The sequence below is a fragment of the Dufourea novaeangliae genome, unplaced genomic scaffold (assembly GCF_001272555.1).
Source record: "Dufourea novaeangliae isolate 0120121106 unplaced genomic scaffold, ASM127255v1 scaffold168, whole genome shotgun sequence".
In the NCBI taxonomy this organism is placed as follows: Eukaryota; Metazoa; Arthropoda; class Insecta; order Hymenoptera; family Halictidae; genus Dufourea; species Dufourea novaeangliae.
Genome location: NW_015374062.1, coordinates 1,918,364 through 1,932,409, shown reverse-complemented (window position 1 = coordinate 1,932,409; position 14,046 = coordinate 1,918,364). Strand labels below are relative to the sequence as shown.

Sequence of the window (14,046 nt, the reverse complement as noted above, 5' to 3'; positions counted from 1 at the left end):
TCTTAAACTCAAAAATGTAATGTGCTCCTTGTTCGATGAATTTTCACGTTTATTTTCTAACATTTCTAGTATGATAAATTGTTTATAGTGTAATTTCCCCCATTTCAAGTTTCGTTTCCAGATATCGCTAAAAAATAGAGTTTCAATAATTCACGTGACACAGATTACAATTAGAAGGTCATTAAATACAATCACAAGAAAAGATTCACAATGAACGAACCAAAAGTGTCCATTCCCGATCGCTTGAACCTAGCTCGAAGATCTTCGAACACCTTCAAACTCCATCAAACATTTACGAAGGTCTTCAAACTCCATCAAACATCTACCAAGGTCTCGAAACTCAATCGAACGTCTCCAAACTTAATCAAACCTCGGCAAACGTCTTCAAACCGTATCAAACATCTACAAACGTCTTCGAAATGATAAGAAGCCTTTTCTCGAAGGTAGCTCGAATCGTGATGGCAAGAACCGTCTTGTCGAAATGCAAAATCTCCCCCGCGATTTTAACACCTAGGTCGTAAATATTGACAAAGTTAGGACGTGTGAAACGACGACGACCCGTTGCTCCGTTCTGTCTAGTTGCTTCGCTAGTTGGTGGACTCCGAGTTGGAGGACGGCGAGGATTCCGGGCTCTGAACGAGCGGCGCGTCCCGTCCGATCGTGGGCGTGAGCAGCATGCCCCGCGGACTGAACGTGTCGCAGTAGAGATTCTCCTTTTTGTGGACGCGTCTTACGTGGCTCCGTAGGTTGTCGCGACGGGCGCTTCTGTACGCGCAGTGCGGACAAAGGTGTGGCTTCTCACCCGTATGCATACGTCGATGTTGAATAAGCTGGGGCAATAAAGAGGACCAATCTGTTAATCCATGGAATAAGCAGAAAAAATTCTTCACGACTTTCATTACGATACGTAAACAAAGAAATTAATCAGTCTAATAACTCGTATATCGTAGAAAGCTGCCATTTTTTGCGTCCAATAAAAATAAATAAAAGTTTATCGTCGGTATGGTTCTACCGTTGAAATATCCTCCCTTCCCGTCATCGATTTCCAATATATCCGAGGATCACGGGGTGCGCGATTTGCATATATCGAAACTGTTGATTTAAGAGTGACGTAGAATATATCCAAGCGGCCAGGGAAATTCAAAAGGACCGAGTAGAATATCGTGGAATTTACGATCGACTGGCGGATTACACGAGCACGCCGGAGATAGAATCTAAAAACAATCCGAGTCCATAGATTACGTTCGCTAACGTTTTGAAATTCTACGCGATTTCAATAGCCCATACCAAGGGCGTAGCCGAGAGGGGCAGGAGGGCACTTGCCTCCCCCTGGACGGAAAAAAGTGGCTTTTGCCCCATCCTACAAGAAAAAAAATTGGATTTTGCCACCCTCCCCCCCGCCGTTCCCAGAATTATAGAATTTTTGCGTAATATTTAATATTGCAGTAGGTATATCTGAAAGATTTAGTTTTTTTTTAGAATAAATAGTGTTACTTTTGTTTATTTTATCAAGTACGCAGTTTCCTTCAATAATCACATTTAACTCCAAAATCTATCCCTACATTACCTTCTTCAGTTGAACTGTGCGGAAGATGCAAATGTCGCAGCAGAAGTATCGTTCGTCGCGATGCCTTCTCATGTGTCTGCTGAGATCGACCTCGGAGGATCTATCAGCCCCGCATACGGCGCAGCTCACCCTGGTCTCCGCTGCTGTGCCCTTTGCGTGTGCCCTCAAATGCCTCTGAAACGCTTTCTCGATGGTGCAGGCGTACGAGCACAGCGAGCAACGGTACTCCTCTCGTTCGTATCTGCCCGTTAGAATCGTACCATAAGTCGGATTTTATTAACGGCAATGGTAATTTTGAAACGGACGATGTTTCGATTCGCAATGAACTTTGCGACAGAGTTGTGGGCACAATTCTTTACGAATAACATTTATTTAAATAATATATTAAAAATTTGAATTTTTTGTGTAATTTTCTCGGGTGGCTACATTGCCCAGTCGAAAACACACAATTTTAAAGGAAGAATTTTTCCTACTCCTAGTTTTCGACGTATTCTAAAAAATATATTTTCATCCCTCTACTTTACAAGACAAATATTTTTTGGAGAACTGTGTCCCATATAAGCGACTCACGAGCGACCTCGGCTTCCGCTAGGAAAAAAAGTGGAGTAGGGGACAGGCCTCCTACCATATGATCGCAAGAATTACTGAAATTTATACCAAATTAATATTCAGTTTAACAGTTATTTTAGTACTTAAAATAAAAGTGGTAGAAGACACTTTCCCTCCGCTGCTTTTTCCCTTAATGGAAGCCGAGTTTGCTCGTCAGTGTACATCGCCAAAGAATCGATAGATATAAAATTTGCAGAGCAACTTTAAGTACCTATACCTGACGCGTTGCAATGCCAGGGTCCGTTTTTTGCCCGTCGGTGTCATGCCCTGCGCCACGTGCGCGGCCACGTGAGTCTCCATTTCGCACCTGCTGCTCGTTGTGAAGTCACAGCCGGAGGACGGACAGTTTTTCGTTTCTCCTGTTTCCGTGCTTGCCACGGGTGGATGACAGTCGACAATGTGTTTCCGTAGGGCTGGTCTCGTTGGCGCAACCACGTCGCAGGAGCCGCAAGAGTAGCCACGGTGAGCGCTGCTGACATTAGGACTGCTGCCCCGCGATCTGAACAATTAATTGTAAAGATTAGAATACGGGAATTAAGATTATAAAAAATTTTGATAGACGTGTATAGAAATGTACAGGGTGTTTGAATCGATGGAGATCTGCAAAAGAAAGTCACTGCAAAATTGACCTTGACCCTGGAATTCAAGGTCAAACTTTTGTCGTAATGAGGATAAAAAGTCTGAAAGGAACCATGGGTCGCAACTCAACATCATAGGCAACTATAATCGCTCGCCACGAAATTACTAGCATGTACATTAAACAGTTCTCAAACTGTTGAAGTAGATTTAATATTAAATTTTGTCGTGTTTAAATCTCTATTAAACGTTCGTTTTCGTATTTAAAGATTATTTCTAATTTATTATCTAAACGTACATAAGCATCGCCATCTTTTGTATTGCTCTCGTGTCATACATTTCGCAGCAGATATGGTCGTATCCAAAGGGTTAAATACAGTCTATTATTCATTTCTTAATACACATACAACAATAGTCTCTGTTTCTACTGTGTATGTAAAGAATTTCTGCAACAATAATTCTAACTTGTTTGATTCACTACCCTCTGCCAGGGCTAGTACGATGCACCCAAAAAGAAAGAAACGAAACAGTTCGATATTAATTCAAGAGAATTCTCCAACCGTGGTATCGTAAAGACTAAAAAAATATTCCAAATTTCGCAATGGGTGCCCACGAAGCAACCGTAACTCATTGCAGGCCAATATCCGCCAGTGGCCTTGATTTACCGCGTCATTTATCTCGCGCATTTGAGGTATCAGAATCGCGTTCGAACGAAAAGAAATTTAAAACAAAAAAAAAAGAAGAAACGAATTTGCCCTCGAGTTCCACGTACTCGTCGGTTTCCTTTTATCGATTCCGCGACGTGCTAAATAAAATCGTGGCACTTAAACGCTTTTTGCCCTGTGTTCGACGTATTTTACCGTGAAAAGTTTTTTCAAATGGAAATATTTCACCGACCGTTGAGGCGTTCACAGGCCAAATGTGACTAATTCTACTTTTTGAATTCTTTTGGATTTTAATGTCAAAGCACTTGATTGCTGTTTAACTTTTTATACTTTTTATACTTCTGTGGAATTAATCACTGTAGGAAATGAATCGTTCTGATAGTACTAGACTGCGGATGTTTGTGCATTCTTGACACATAGGAGGAAATTTAGCTAGATAAAAACATTGAATATCGTTTGGAGGTAAATTCGAATAGTTCAAATTAAGAAGTCATGTCTAAACAGCAAGCCAAAAACAGGCATGTTTGTTTCTAATGAAAACTCTTTATTTAGTTCACGAAAAACGAAAAGTTTAAGCATCGAAAACCCTAATTTTACGTTAAACGGCTGCCATTTTGACCACAATCAATTTTTTGAAAAACTCCTCGTTTACTTACGAAATAAAATCGTAAGTATATATTAACAGAATCTTTTTCAATTTTTAAGTTGAAATGAATGATTTATTAACAACTTCCAAGCTCATTAAAAAGTCAACGTTACACCTGGGGACCTCCCCTTGTCAGTTCCGAGGAATCTTGGAACACTCATCGAGGATTTCCTGTATTCCGATCGCTTAATAACCGTGAATATTTTGGTTGTCCACACAAGGGTTAAGTAGATTACGGGTTTAAGCCATTTCTGCTTGAGGGTGGTCGGTAAGGATGCATACTTCTCGGTGTAAGACGAATGCTCGCTCTCGGAATCGCTGTCGGACGGGATGTTCGGGATTTCCGTGGCCTCCAGAGCTGCGGTCGCCGCTGACAGCCTACCAAGCATAGCGGTGTATGCGCCAAGGACCCAGCCATTTAGAACCGGTGTCACTGTTCCTTCCTGGTAACCGAGGAAAACATTATTACGTGTTATTCAAGTACAATAGAACTTCTTTTAGAAAATATAACAACAGTGGGTCCAAAAAGTATTCGTGCACCCATTAAAACAGAATAACTCTTTCAAAATTGGACCAAGTGACTTGAGTTTCTTTGTGAAGTTAGAAGGATTAGTGTACTAAATGATGCGTTAACAAAATGTTGAACCAAATCTAGTATGGGGCTACTTTTTTTTTTGTGAGATAATATTCTTATTCTTTTCATAAATAATGTATTTTAATAATACAACTATTTCACTGACGGTATTAGTGGTATTGCAACATTACTCTAAAAATAAAAAATACGAGATACACTTGACCATTGGTTTGTTTGAAAAATTTTATTTCGAAAATTAAACAGGTGTGAGGTCATCGACTTTAAATAGCCCTCTCGGGACTGTACACACGCGTTCCAGCGTTGGATGCATATTGATCGTAACATTTCTGTTACTCACATTCTGGTATCTGTTTTAATACCAATATTACACTCCCAGGCGTAACAATAAAGTTTCGAGAATAATTTTCTTTCCGACAAAGGGGAGCAATGTATACAGTTACGTTCACTATGACTTATTCGTTTCTCTTCGAAGGGAATTCAACACGAACAAATTTTTTTCATAACTTTCAAATGCACGATTTAACTGTCTGTAAACATTACCTGAACTGGAAAAGGAAGACAGGCCGATGCAAACTTTGTATATTAAAAAAATATTGAATTCCGTACAGCTCGATTGATTTTGTGCATTAATACTTCGACTTTGCTGTAAAGTTCCATCGTGTGATTGGAATTTATCTTATAATTTGTATTCAAAGGTGACATGAAAAGTTGGACTTTGTTTTACTTAATTAACATTATGTATTCATTTTAAAGTAAACCATTTACACGATACAATACTTATATAAATTATAATTTAGTAAAATCTACTCTGATTTCATACTAGTGAAGATTCTTTTATTCAAGGCTTTTTATTCCAAATTTATTAATTTAATATTTGTATTCACTTTTATTTTACCGTAGATGTTTATCAAAATTCATAAATTTTACAGACTAATGGACTCTATTAACAGACTTTAATTCAACAATATGTTCCTCTTTCAATAATTGCATCAGAAAATATTAACCATTTTATCTTATTGGATTTCAGTCCACCGCACATAATATATTCATAATATCTCTAGTATGATAGCAGTAATAATTAATTACATATATTAAGCTTCACATTAGTAAAATTACATGCAATAATAATGAAAATTCACGATATAAGTACGATCCACGTTTCGAAATGGCCGCTCACGTCAAGACATTTAGTTAACTCAATTTCCTATGTCACGGAACTTCGATAAGAAAATCGATACATTCGCGTTCTAATTAGCCAAACCTCAAAATAGCACTCAAATCGGAATGGTCCTCGGTTAATTCGTATCCGGTTGATCATTTTATTGATCTATACTATCCCAGACTATATTTCACGTGTCAGCCATAACGGAGCTGTCTATTATTTTTCAATTAGTTTTCAATTATTCGCTACCTTTTTTCTTCTGGATTTAGTTTCGTAAAATCCATCGGAGTCAAAACATACCTTATCGAAAGCAAGGTAAGCCATCGGATCAAGCAGCTTCGTCGGAAGATTATTGTTGGCCGAGCGATGGGAACTGTTTGTGCTTCCGCTGTCGCTTTCCTCTCCGGCGTCTTCGTTGTCGTTGTGTTCTTTGGAAGTCTGTATAATTAAACAAAAAATTGCGACATCACCTTATTTTAACCTCGTGAACTGCTATAATATTCTATAGTCATTTTCCTTTAAGAATTCCGAGTATACAAGGTGTCCCACCAAACTCTGCCACTCTTAATTATTCCCTTATTTGTCACGGTAGAAAAAAATGGTTCGGACAAAAGTTAGTGTATTTCTAGGGGGAAATTAGGCTATGAGATTGAAGGTCATCTCAAGGTCACATCTTCTGAGATTTCTCTAATGGCAACGTATTTTTAAATCGAATGCCCTATTTTTTTGTTTGCCATTACAAAGAGGAGATCAATGTGGGAATCTGAACCGTACCTGATTATCATTTTCGTCTGATTTTTCGATGTTTCCTTCGTTGTCGTCACGTTGCTGGTCGTCATTCACATCAGTTCCCTTTTTTCCCGCCTCGACCCTGTCTTTCGAGGATTTCGTGACCAGTTCGATGGGCCCGTATGGCGGTCCGGTGGACGTCAACGGTAACGGCACCATTTCCGGTCGGTGAAGGGCGCTCAGGGCGAACGCGGCCCTCGGGAGCAACTGCGTCGCGCTTGGAGGCAGAATCGGGTGCCTTCGGGCGAGACGCGGGTCACCCCAAAGTTCACCCGCGGCGTGAAGACTCCAGATCCCATATTCCATCTGCAAAGATCGTTCCAACGATTCTTTATCATTTTTATATGAATAAAACCGATTGCTAGCTGCCCGTCGAAACGTTCTACAAACAAAAAAAAACTGTGGCGTGGTTCTGTAATGAAAGATGCAAAAAGGAGAGGAGAATAAGAGGAGCTTTCTTTCGTTCTAGGCCTGCTAGTGGATCGTAAATAAGACCATATATATACAGGGTGTCTCAAGATAACTTCGACTTCCGGAAATGACGGGTTCCTGGGATGATTTGAAACAAGTTTTTCCTTACCGAAAATGTCCGAGGCTTTGTTAACGAAATATTAACGAAAAACCCCGGACCAATCGTAGCGCAAGTTTAGACTTTTGTATCGTTTTTACTTGTCCATATATCGGTAGGAATAATTTTTTCTATATTCCAAAATTGTGTTAGTAATTTTGTTAAAATTACAATACAATTACGAACGACCGATTGATCGCGTCCAACTAAGTAAAGTGTAAAGGAAAATATTGTAAAGGAACGACTTCACGGACAGTGTGAATATCGCCATATAAAACGTATTGAAAACATTTCAGTGGTGAAGTAATGCGGGAGTAATGGCGGCTGGCAATCAGCCATTTTAACGGGCTGTTATTTCTCACTATATATACCTTGACATACTTGACTGTCCGCTTCGAAATACATAAATATTGTTCAAAGGTACGACATCACAGTCGAGCGTAAAAATCATTATGTAAACCTTTTCCAGAATGTTTCAATGGTACCGTAATGGCGGCTAGTAAACGGTCCGTTTAACAGGAAGTGAAAATCCAACTGTATGATTATTTGCTAGTGTTCTTTAACATATTCGATTACTCGCTTCTCAATAATATTATTAAAAGGCAGTACGTCATACAAGCATACAACACTTATCGAGAATATAAAAGGGATTCTGTCGAAACTTTGACAGACTCTTTCCGGTGGATCATTTAATATGGCGACAGATTTGATTAACTAGGAACCTGAAATAGAGACCACTTAATGGGAAAGAGAATATTCAGCTGATTATTGCGCCGGGGTATCCATCATGCTAGACTAATTTCGATGAATGAAAAATACATGAGATTACGCGGCGAAAATGGAAATAGAGGCATGGTTAATAATGAAACGAATCCGCCAGAATCTTTTGAGATCCTGATCGTTAGTAATTACTGGGAAAAAAATGGATTTGAGTCGAAGTATTCCTGGGCCAATGTAATGGACATATTAACCTGTTGTGGTGGAAACTTTAATATAATATATTTATGTTTAATTTAGGGACCTTTAAGAGTTAATTTTTTTTTAAAAACCTTAAAAACAGTTCACCCTCATAACATAATACAAAACAAAGTATTAAGCATAATTTTTTTCCGTAATTTATAATAATCATTCTTAATATATTTGTCTTCGTTAAACAGCAATTATCATTAAACATACGTATACTGTTGCACATTTTAAGATAATTATATCCTGTTCGTTGCATACATTATTGATACAAAAATACTTCCGACATATACTGTATACAGCCTGCGATACAGTAAACAAATAAATGTAAAATAATCAAAAACAAATATCTGCGATGTTGGGTTCGGAGGAATATCAAGAATTGATGAAAATGATTCAAAATTGTACAATAGAAACATAATTATCACGTGCACGTTAATGCGTTTCCTGTCACGGTAATTCCATCAATATGGTACTTAGTAAATTATTGAAGATAATATTCATGAAATGTTTTCCGTGCACGCTTCGACGCGGATTACAATGAATTCCCGTAATGAGGTGCGCGGACGACTAATACAGTTTCATAAAGAATTTTTTTTTTATATTTATTTTTTTTGTTTTTCGACGAATCGAGTGATCGAAAGTAAAAACGGAATCACAATCGTTCGTGTCTAACAGAAACATTGCACGATTCAGATTAGCGCAAGTATTTTATTTTGGATTAACGATCCACGCTATGCTTTTTGCTCTTCTCACTATTTCCCTGTTTCGTTTATTCTCGATTTATTTGCGTAACGTTCTCCACGATATAGCGTGCCTCGAGCTATTTAAATTTAGACTAGTAATGATTCAAAATACAAAATGTGAAATGATACTACGTTTGCCAAACGTTATCCAGTGAAACGAGTTAACAGATTGCTGCTGTAAGTATTTATATTCGTAGTAAAAATGGGATATATTCTGGTATGTTGAAGAAATTCATGATATTTGAAGAAAATATCAGTAAAACCATAAATTTTATTGTGTGCTTAACAAATATAAAATTATTGATGGCTGTAATTTGGGATGAAAGAAAATGTTGATGGAAGTGAAAAAAGTTCTTATCGCCCCATATTCATCGGTACTATGTGATATCGAAAACCACGGTACTAATAACAATTTATGCTAAATACAATATATCATAATAAATAAGAATATATGAGAAATCAGTTATGTATTCGCAATACCAATACTGTCAGTTCCTGTATAATAAAAAATATTTTATCTTCAAAAATACCTAGATCAAGATGTATGTTCTTAACAAATGGCATTTTTTCATTTTTCGCAATTAAAATTATATTTGACACAGTGTATGTAGAGCTAATTTTCAGAGTAGCCCATTACTAACGGTAGAACCAACAAGTAGGTAATTTTTCATGAAAAAATAACTCAAAAGCGTAGAATAAAATTTTATCATGCACGACTGCATTTTCGAGAAAATTGAATTTGAATATTCGTTGAGGGCGCCTGCGATTGAGTAATACTTGACTCACGTGTCTGTTCGTTACGCGCCGTTTCTACTTGATGTATTCACGAATGCATGCATGCGCAGCAAACGGAGATAAGAACAATAATTATGTTAAATAGATAATTTCGTATAAATATATTTCATGTTCCAAACTAACATATTTTAATAATAATGTAGAATAACGTTATTTCGTATAAAGTTTCTAAGAATAAAGTAAGAAATAAACAAGGTACATATAACAAAAAAAAAAAGATAATCATCTTGTAAATATTTGACTTAAAGATAATCTGCGTATAAATATTAAACGAGTTTTGCCCGCAACATAAACGTTGCACAAAATGATTTTTTCAAATAGTATTTGTACGTACATATAGTTTATTATTCTTAATATTTGCCAGCATTGATAGCAGATTAATATTTTTCGAAATCAAAACCTTAAAAATTAACATTTTATTCCAAACTTTCGATTTATTCTTTCGTTGAGACTCAGCCCCTTGCCGCTTTTACCATCGACAACAGATCATCTTTCATATTCCAACTTCTTCCAAATTATTAATAATTATACTACAGATACATCTGTAGCATCGTCTGACCCGCGAAATGTAGAAGAATAAAGATTTTAATAAAATTCCTATATTCTCAGTTTCCTACGTAAATTGAGGTCATCAGTTTAATATTTATGTTTTGTTATTAATGTATTTCAATATCCATTGAAGAAAATCAAAATTCCGTCCAATTTGGATATTTCTACTATACACTTACCAACAAAAGTTGAGAAACGAAACACTTTTTATGAACACCAAATTTGTTCCAGATATTTAGGAACACACAATTAATGAATATCGATTTCTCAAATTTTCTTGGTTTTGCAGAGTAAACAATATACAAGTTTTCTATTTTATTCAAATACTTACACAACAAGGTGATGAAAGAAAATACATCACGCAAAATAGTTTTTTAACCCTCCCATAGTGGACCGTAAACGTCTATGGCCGAGTCACTTGCGATTCAAACTACACGGCGGAGATGGGAAAATTTATTTTCTAGATAAAGAGTTTCGAATAACCAGTAAAAGATAAAAAAGTTCTTCGTTATTTTTCATTGATTAAACGTGAAAAATCCAATTGTTATAATTAAATAACACTTCTTAAATAAGGACAAACTTGGCGAAGAATTATTTAATCGCATTAACTATTTAAAGGTCAGGATGACGCTCTTAGATATTATTATTTTTCACTATGTACATATTATTCGAATAAAATTATATCCAACTTCGCTAGACACTATAAACACTAAAAAAAACTTCCAGTCATTTACAAGAATTTCTAAAACAAAATAATACAAAATTTTCTAGTTCATTAAAATTGATTTCTATTTATTCGTTAGATACATTCTCTTTCCGCAAAACATCGCAACATACTGAACGAGTGATGCGTCGTCATGTGAGAGTTAATTTGTGTCAATAGGTGTACGTGTCCCTCAAAACTGAGAATTTGCATACACGTCCACCAGTCTGATAATATTGTTTTATTTTATAATTTCCATACATATCACATCCTAGCTATTAGCGACGCAAATGACCACTCGTCAAAAATGTAATCTTTTGGCTTCATAAGTTGGCTGGCAGAAAGCAGTGACGTCAGTGACGTCATTCTTACGTTCACTCTTTAGGTGGGAAAATGAGGGACGTATGACAGGTAATTGCAACGCGTTCTGTAATGTTTGATAAGTGAGCCTTGGATGGACAGATGCCGAACCTCATTATTTGGAGAACTTCGTCGGCGCGTTCATTACTCGTAAAACTGTCCGGAGGGAAACAGTAATCATTTTAATGACCGTTCCCATTAAAAAAAAAAATGAAACACCTCCAAACTTGAGACACTATAATCACAGACTGGACACCGGGTCATTAGCCACCAGGAGTTTGCTAAATCCTACGAAAGAGAAAGAAATAGTCTATTTCATTCTTAACCGATAGAAACGTTTATAACGGTATTTTGATATGTATATGAGACATATAAGCAATAGTAATTATGAAAATGAAGATCAGGAATATTTCTCAGAATTTCTTCAATATTTGTCAATGAAAAAATCAGAAATAAGAAAACCCTAGTGCAAGATAATATATTATTAACTACAAATAAAATATCTGATCTTAATAATAATTCTATTCATGAAAGAATGACAACGCTGAAGTTAAACTCTTTGTACTAGATAATAAAATTGTATTTCACAACCATAATTATGCATAAAAAGAATTGTTTTTCTTCAATTATTCATTTTACTTTATTTATGTCACTTAATTTATGTTATTTTGTCTAATTACTGTAAATAAATAATACAAGCGTAAACTAATTTATTATTTAACTGTTTACATTAAATAAAAAATATACGTACTGAGCAGAAATCGGGACATTGACTTTAGTGTCTCTACTCCAAACGAATCGGTAGGACCTCTCTGATTACGAGAATTGTTAAACCGCGACGCGTCTCACGTTTATCCGCGCCTGGCACGCAAATAACACGGACAGACGTCTGCCGCCTAATAAATCGCGAGTGTTGCCGATTCTGAATTTCGGGAACGCGTGGAAACCCAGACCTGATACGACCGCCCGACGACGAATCGACGGATCGTCGATATCCACGCGAGAACCTAATAAAAGACTGACGAGGTAATGAGTCGGATAACTCGGAGGAATATCGAACAGGGGGCCAGGAAACGGTTAATTAGTCAGGATTCGAAATTGAATATCGGAACGTGCTGGAAAAAGCAAATATCAATTCCCCTGTCTTACTGTGGAATGGAGCAGATTTGAATTTTAATTGTCTGAACAGAACATCATTTATATGTATACGCGAACCAATAAAATATCGAGCCCGTTTTCATGAAAATGAGATTCAAGTATTTCATTTCACGTACATTCCGCGGAATTTGGACAAATTATGTCCTTAAAGTTTCACGAGTTAAAGTTAAATAATATATTAACTGAATGCACTTTTATGCGTCGATGCATTTAAAAAATACAATTGTATTTTATTTTTCTTAAATACAACTATATACTTTCAAGTTCACTAATCAGTTTTTTACTGCCTGTTAGAAATTATTAAGATAATTTACGCATCAAAACTATTTTTTTTAAGGTCGTTGCAATTCTAAGTTTGCGTTCAGACGATTTTGCATCAGTACTTAGGCAATAGTGATGTGCAAATAAATTATCTTGTATGTCAAATGTTATTTTGCTCAGTGGTGCAAGAAGTATTTATTGCGTCCTAAATATCCTCGTATTGTCCATGTCCACAAGTTTCTAATTTAATCTAATTGTTTTCCCATAATGAACCAGTTCAAATAAATTTCCTTGGTCCGATCCACATTTTCTTGTTTGTTTCCATCTCTTTTAATAACTTCAACACAATTACCTATTCTTACAAAGACAACACTTCGTCGGACGCCAATTCAGCGTGTTCGACCAAAATCACATGACTCCTTGAAGTTAAAGAATGGAATTTCCGGATAACGCGGTTCGAAACAATACAATGACAGGATCGGTTGCGTCGATCGGTAATAAATACTGAATACCTAATTAGTAAGAGCCCGTTAACATCTGAATACCATCATAAACTGTAGTATAAGTCTCAAGACGCTACCAGATTGACGAGAACTAAATTGAACACAGAAAGCTAATCAGCCATACTCCTCGCGAACCCCCGTACAAAATATTCAAAACGACGCAGTAAATACTTCCAGCAAGCGTACATTCTACCGGAGATCAATTTGGCCATGCAAATAACACTGCAGCAGCTTCACCTTAAAAAATCAAGTAAAGACGAGGCTGTTAAACGTAAGATCGTAACAGGGTAGCCTTAAGATGAATCTTGAGAAGGAGGGAGGGGGGCGGCTAAAGTCGTTAACAGTGATGGATCATGAGACCTTTTCGTCTCGAACAGAGAAACGAGCAAACAAGCTCGGCGCGTGTAGCAGAGATACGATGAAAAAATTTATAATAAAAGATTCCTCTTACGAATGCCCGTCCGGTGGCCTACCGCAATTCAGCCCGATCGTCATTACGGGTAAATCATCCCCCGGTTACGGTGGTCCCGAGTAACCGAGATCAACGAAGCAGCCTGCCGATCCCTCCACGCGCGCTAACCGGTCCGACCGGAAGAGTTAACGCAGTAGTACCGGGGCTACGAGCGACGACGTGTGGACGGCACGCGGCGGCACCGGGAGCCGCGAGTCCAGAGAGATACGTCCGGATACGTGCTGCCGCAGAACGAACTCGCGAGATTCCTGACCATTGGACCGACCCTCGTACATGCATACTTTAGCATAACGTTCTCTATACAATATCCAGAAAGAGGGACGAACGGGCGAGCGGGAAGGCAGGGGGCAGAGGGGGCG

At 37.3% G+C, this 14,046-nt stretch overlaps 1 protein-coding gene across 1 annotated transcript; it reads right to left on the bottom strand.

The window, feature by feature from the left end:
* Window positions 1-569: 569 nt before the first annotated feature.
* Window positions 570-12,108, bottom strand: LOC107190243 (myoneurin-like). Its single transcript, XM_015579018.1, has 7 exons — window positions 12,045-12,108; window positions 6,595-6,915; window positions 6,121-6,258; window positions 4,346-4,506; window positions 2,388-2,675; window positions 1,568-1,808; window positions 570-830 (listed from the first exon to the last, which is right to left on the bottom strand). The coding sequence occupies exons 2-7, from the start codon at window positions 6,913-6,915 to the stop codon at window positions 588-590; spliced, it is 1,392 nt and encodes a 463-aa protein (XP_015434504.1). The 5' UTR covers window positions 12,045-12,108; the 3' UTR covers window positions 570-587.
* Between the last annotated feature and the right edge of the window lie 1,938 nt (window positions 12,109-14,046).

What these genes read in the sequence shown, in the direction of transcription:
- LOC107190243 (XM_015579018.1), bottom strand. Translation starts at nt 6,915, where the DNA reads ATGGAATATGGGATCTGGAGTCTTCACGCCGCGGGTGAACTTTGGGGT. An exon ending in CAGACGAAAATGATAATCAG is followed by an intron (nt 6,259 to 6,594) that starts GTACGGTTCAGA and finishes TTAATTATACAG; the next exon opens with ACTTCCAAAGAACACAACGA. An exon ending in TTGCAACGCGTCAGGTATAG is followed by an intron (nt 1,809 to 2,387) that starts GTACTTAAAGTT and finishes TCTAACGGGCAG; the next exon opens with ATACGAACGAGAGGAGTACC.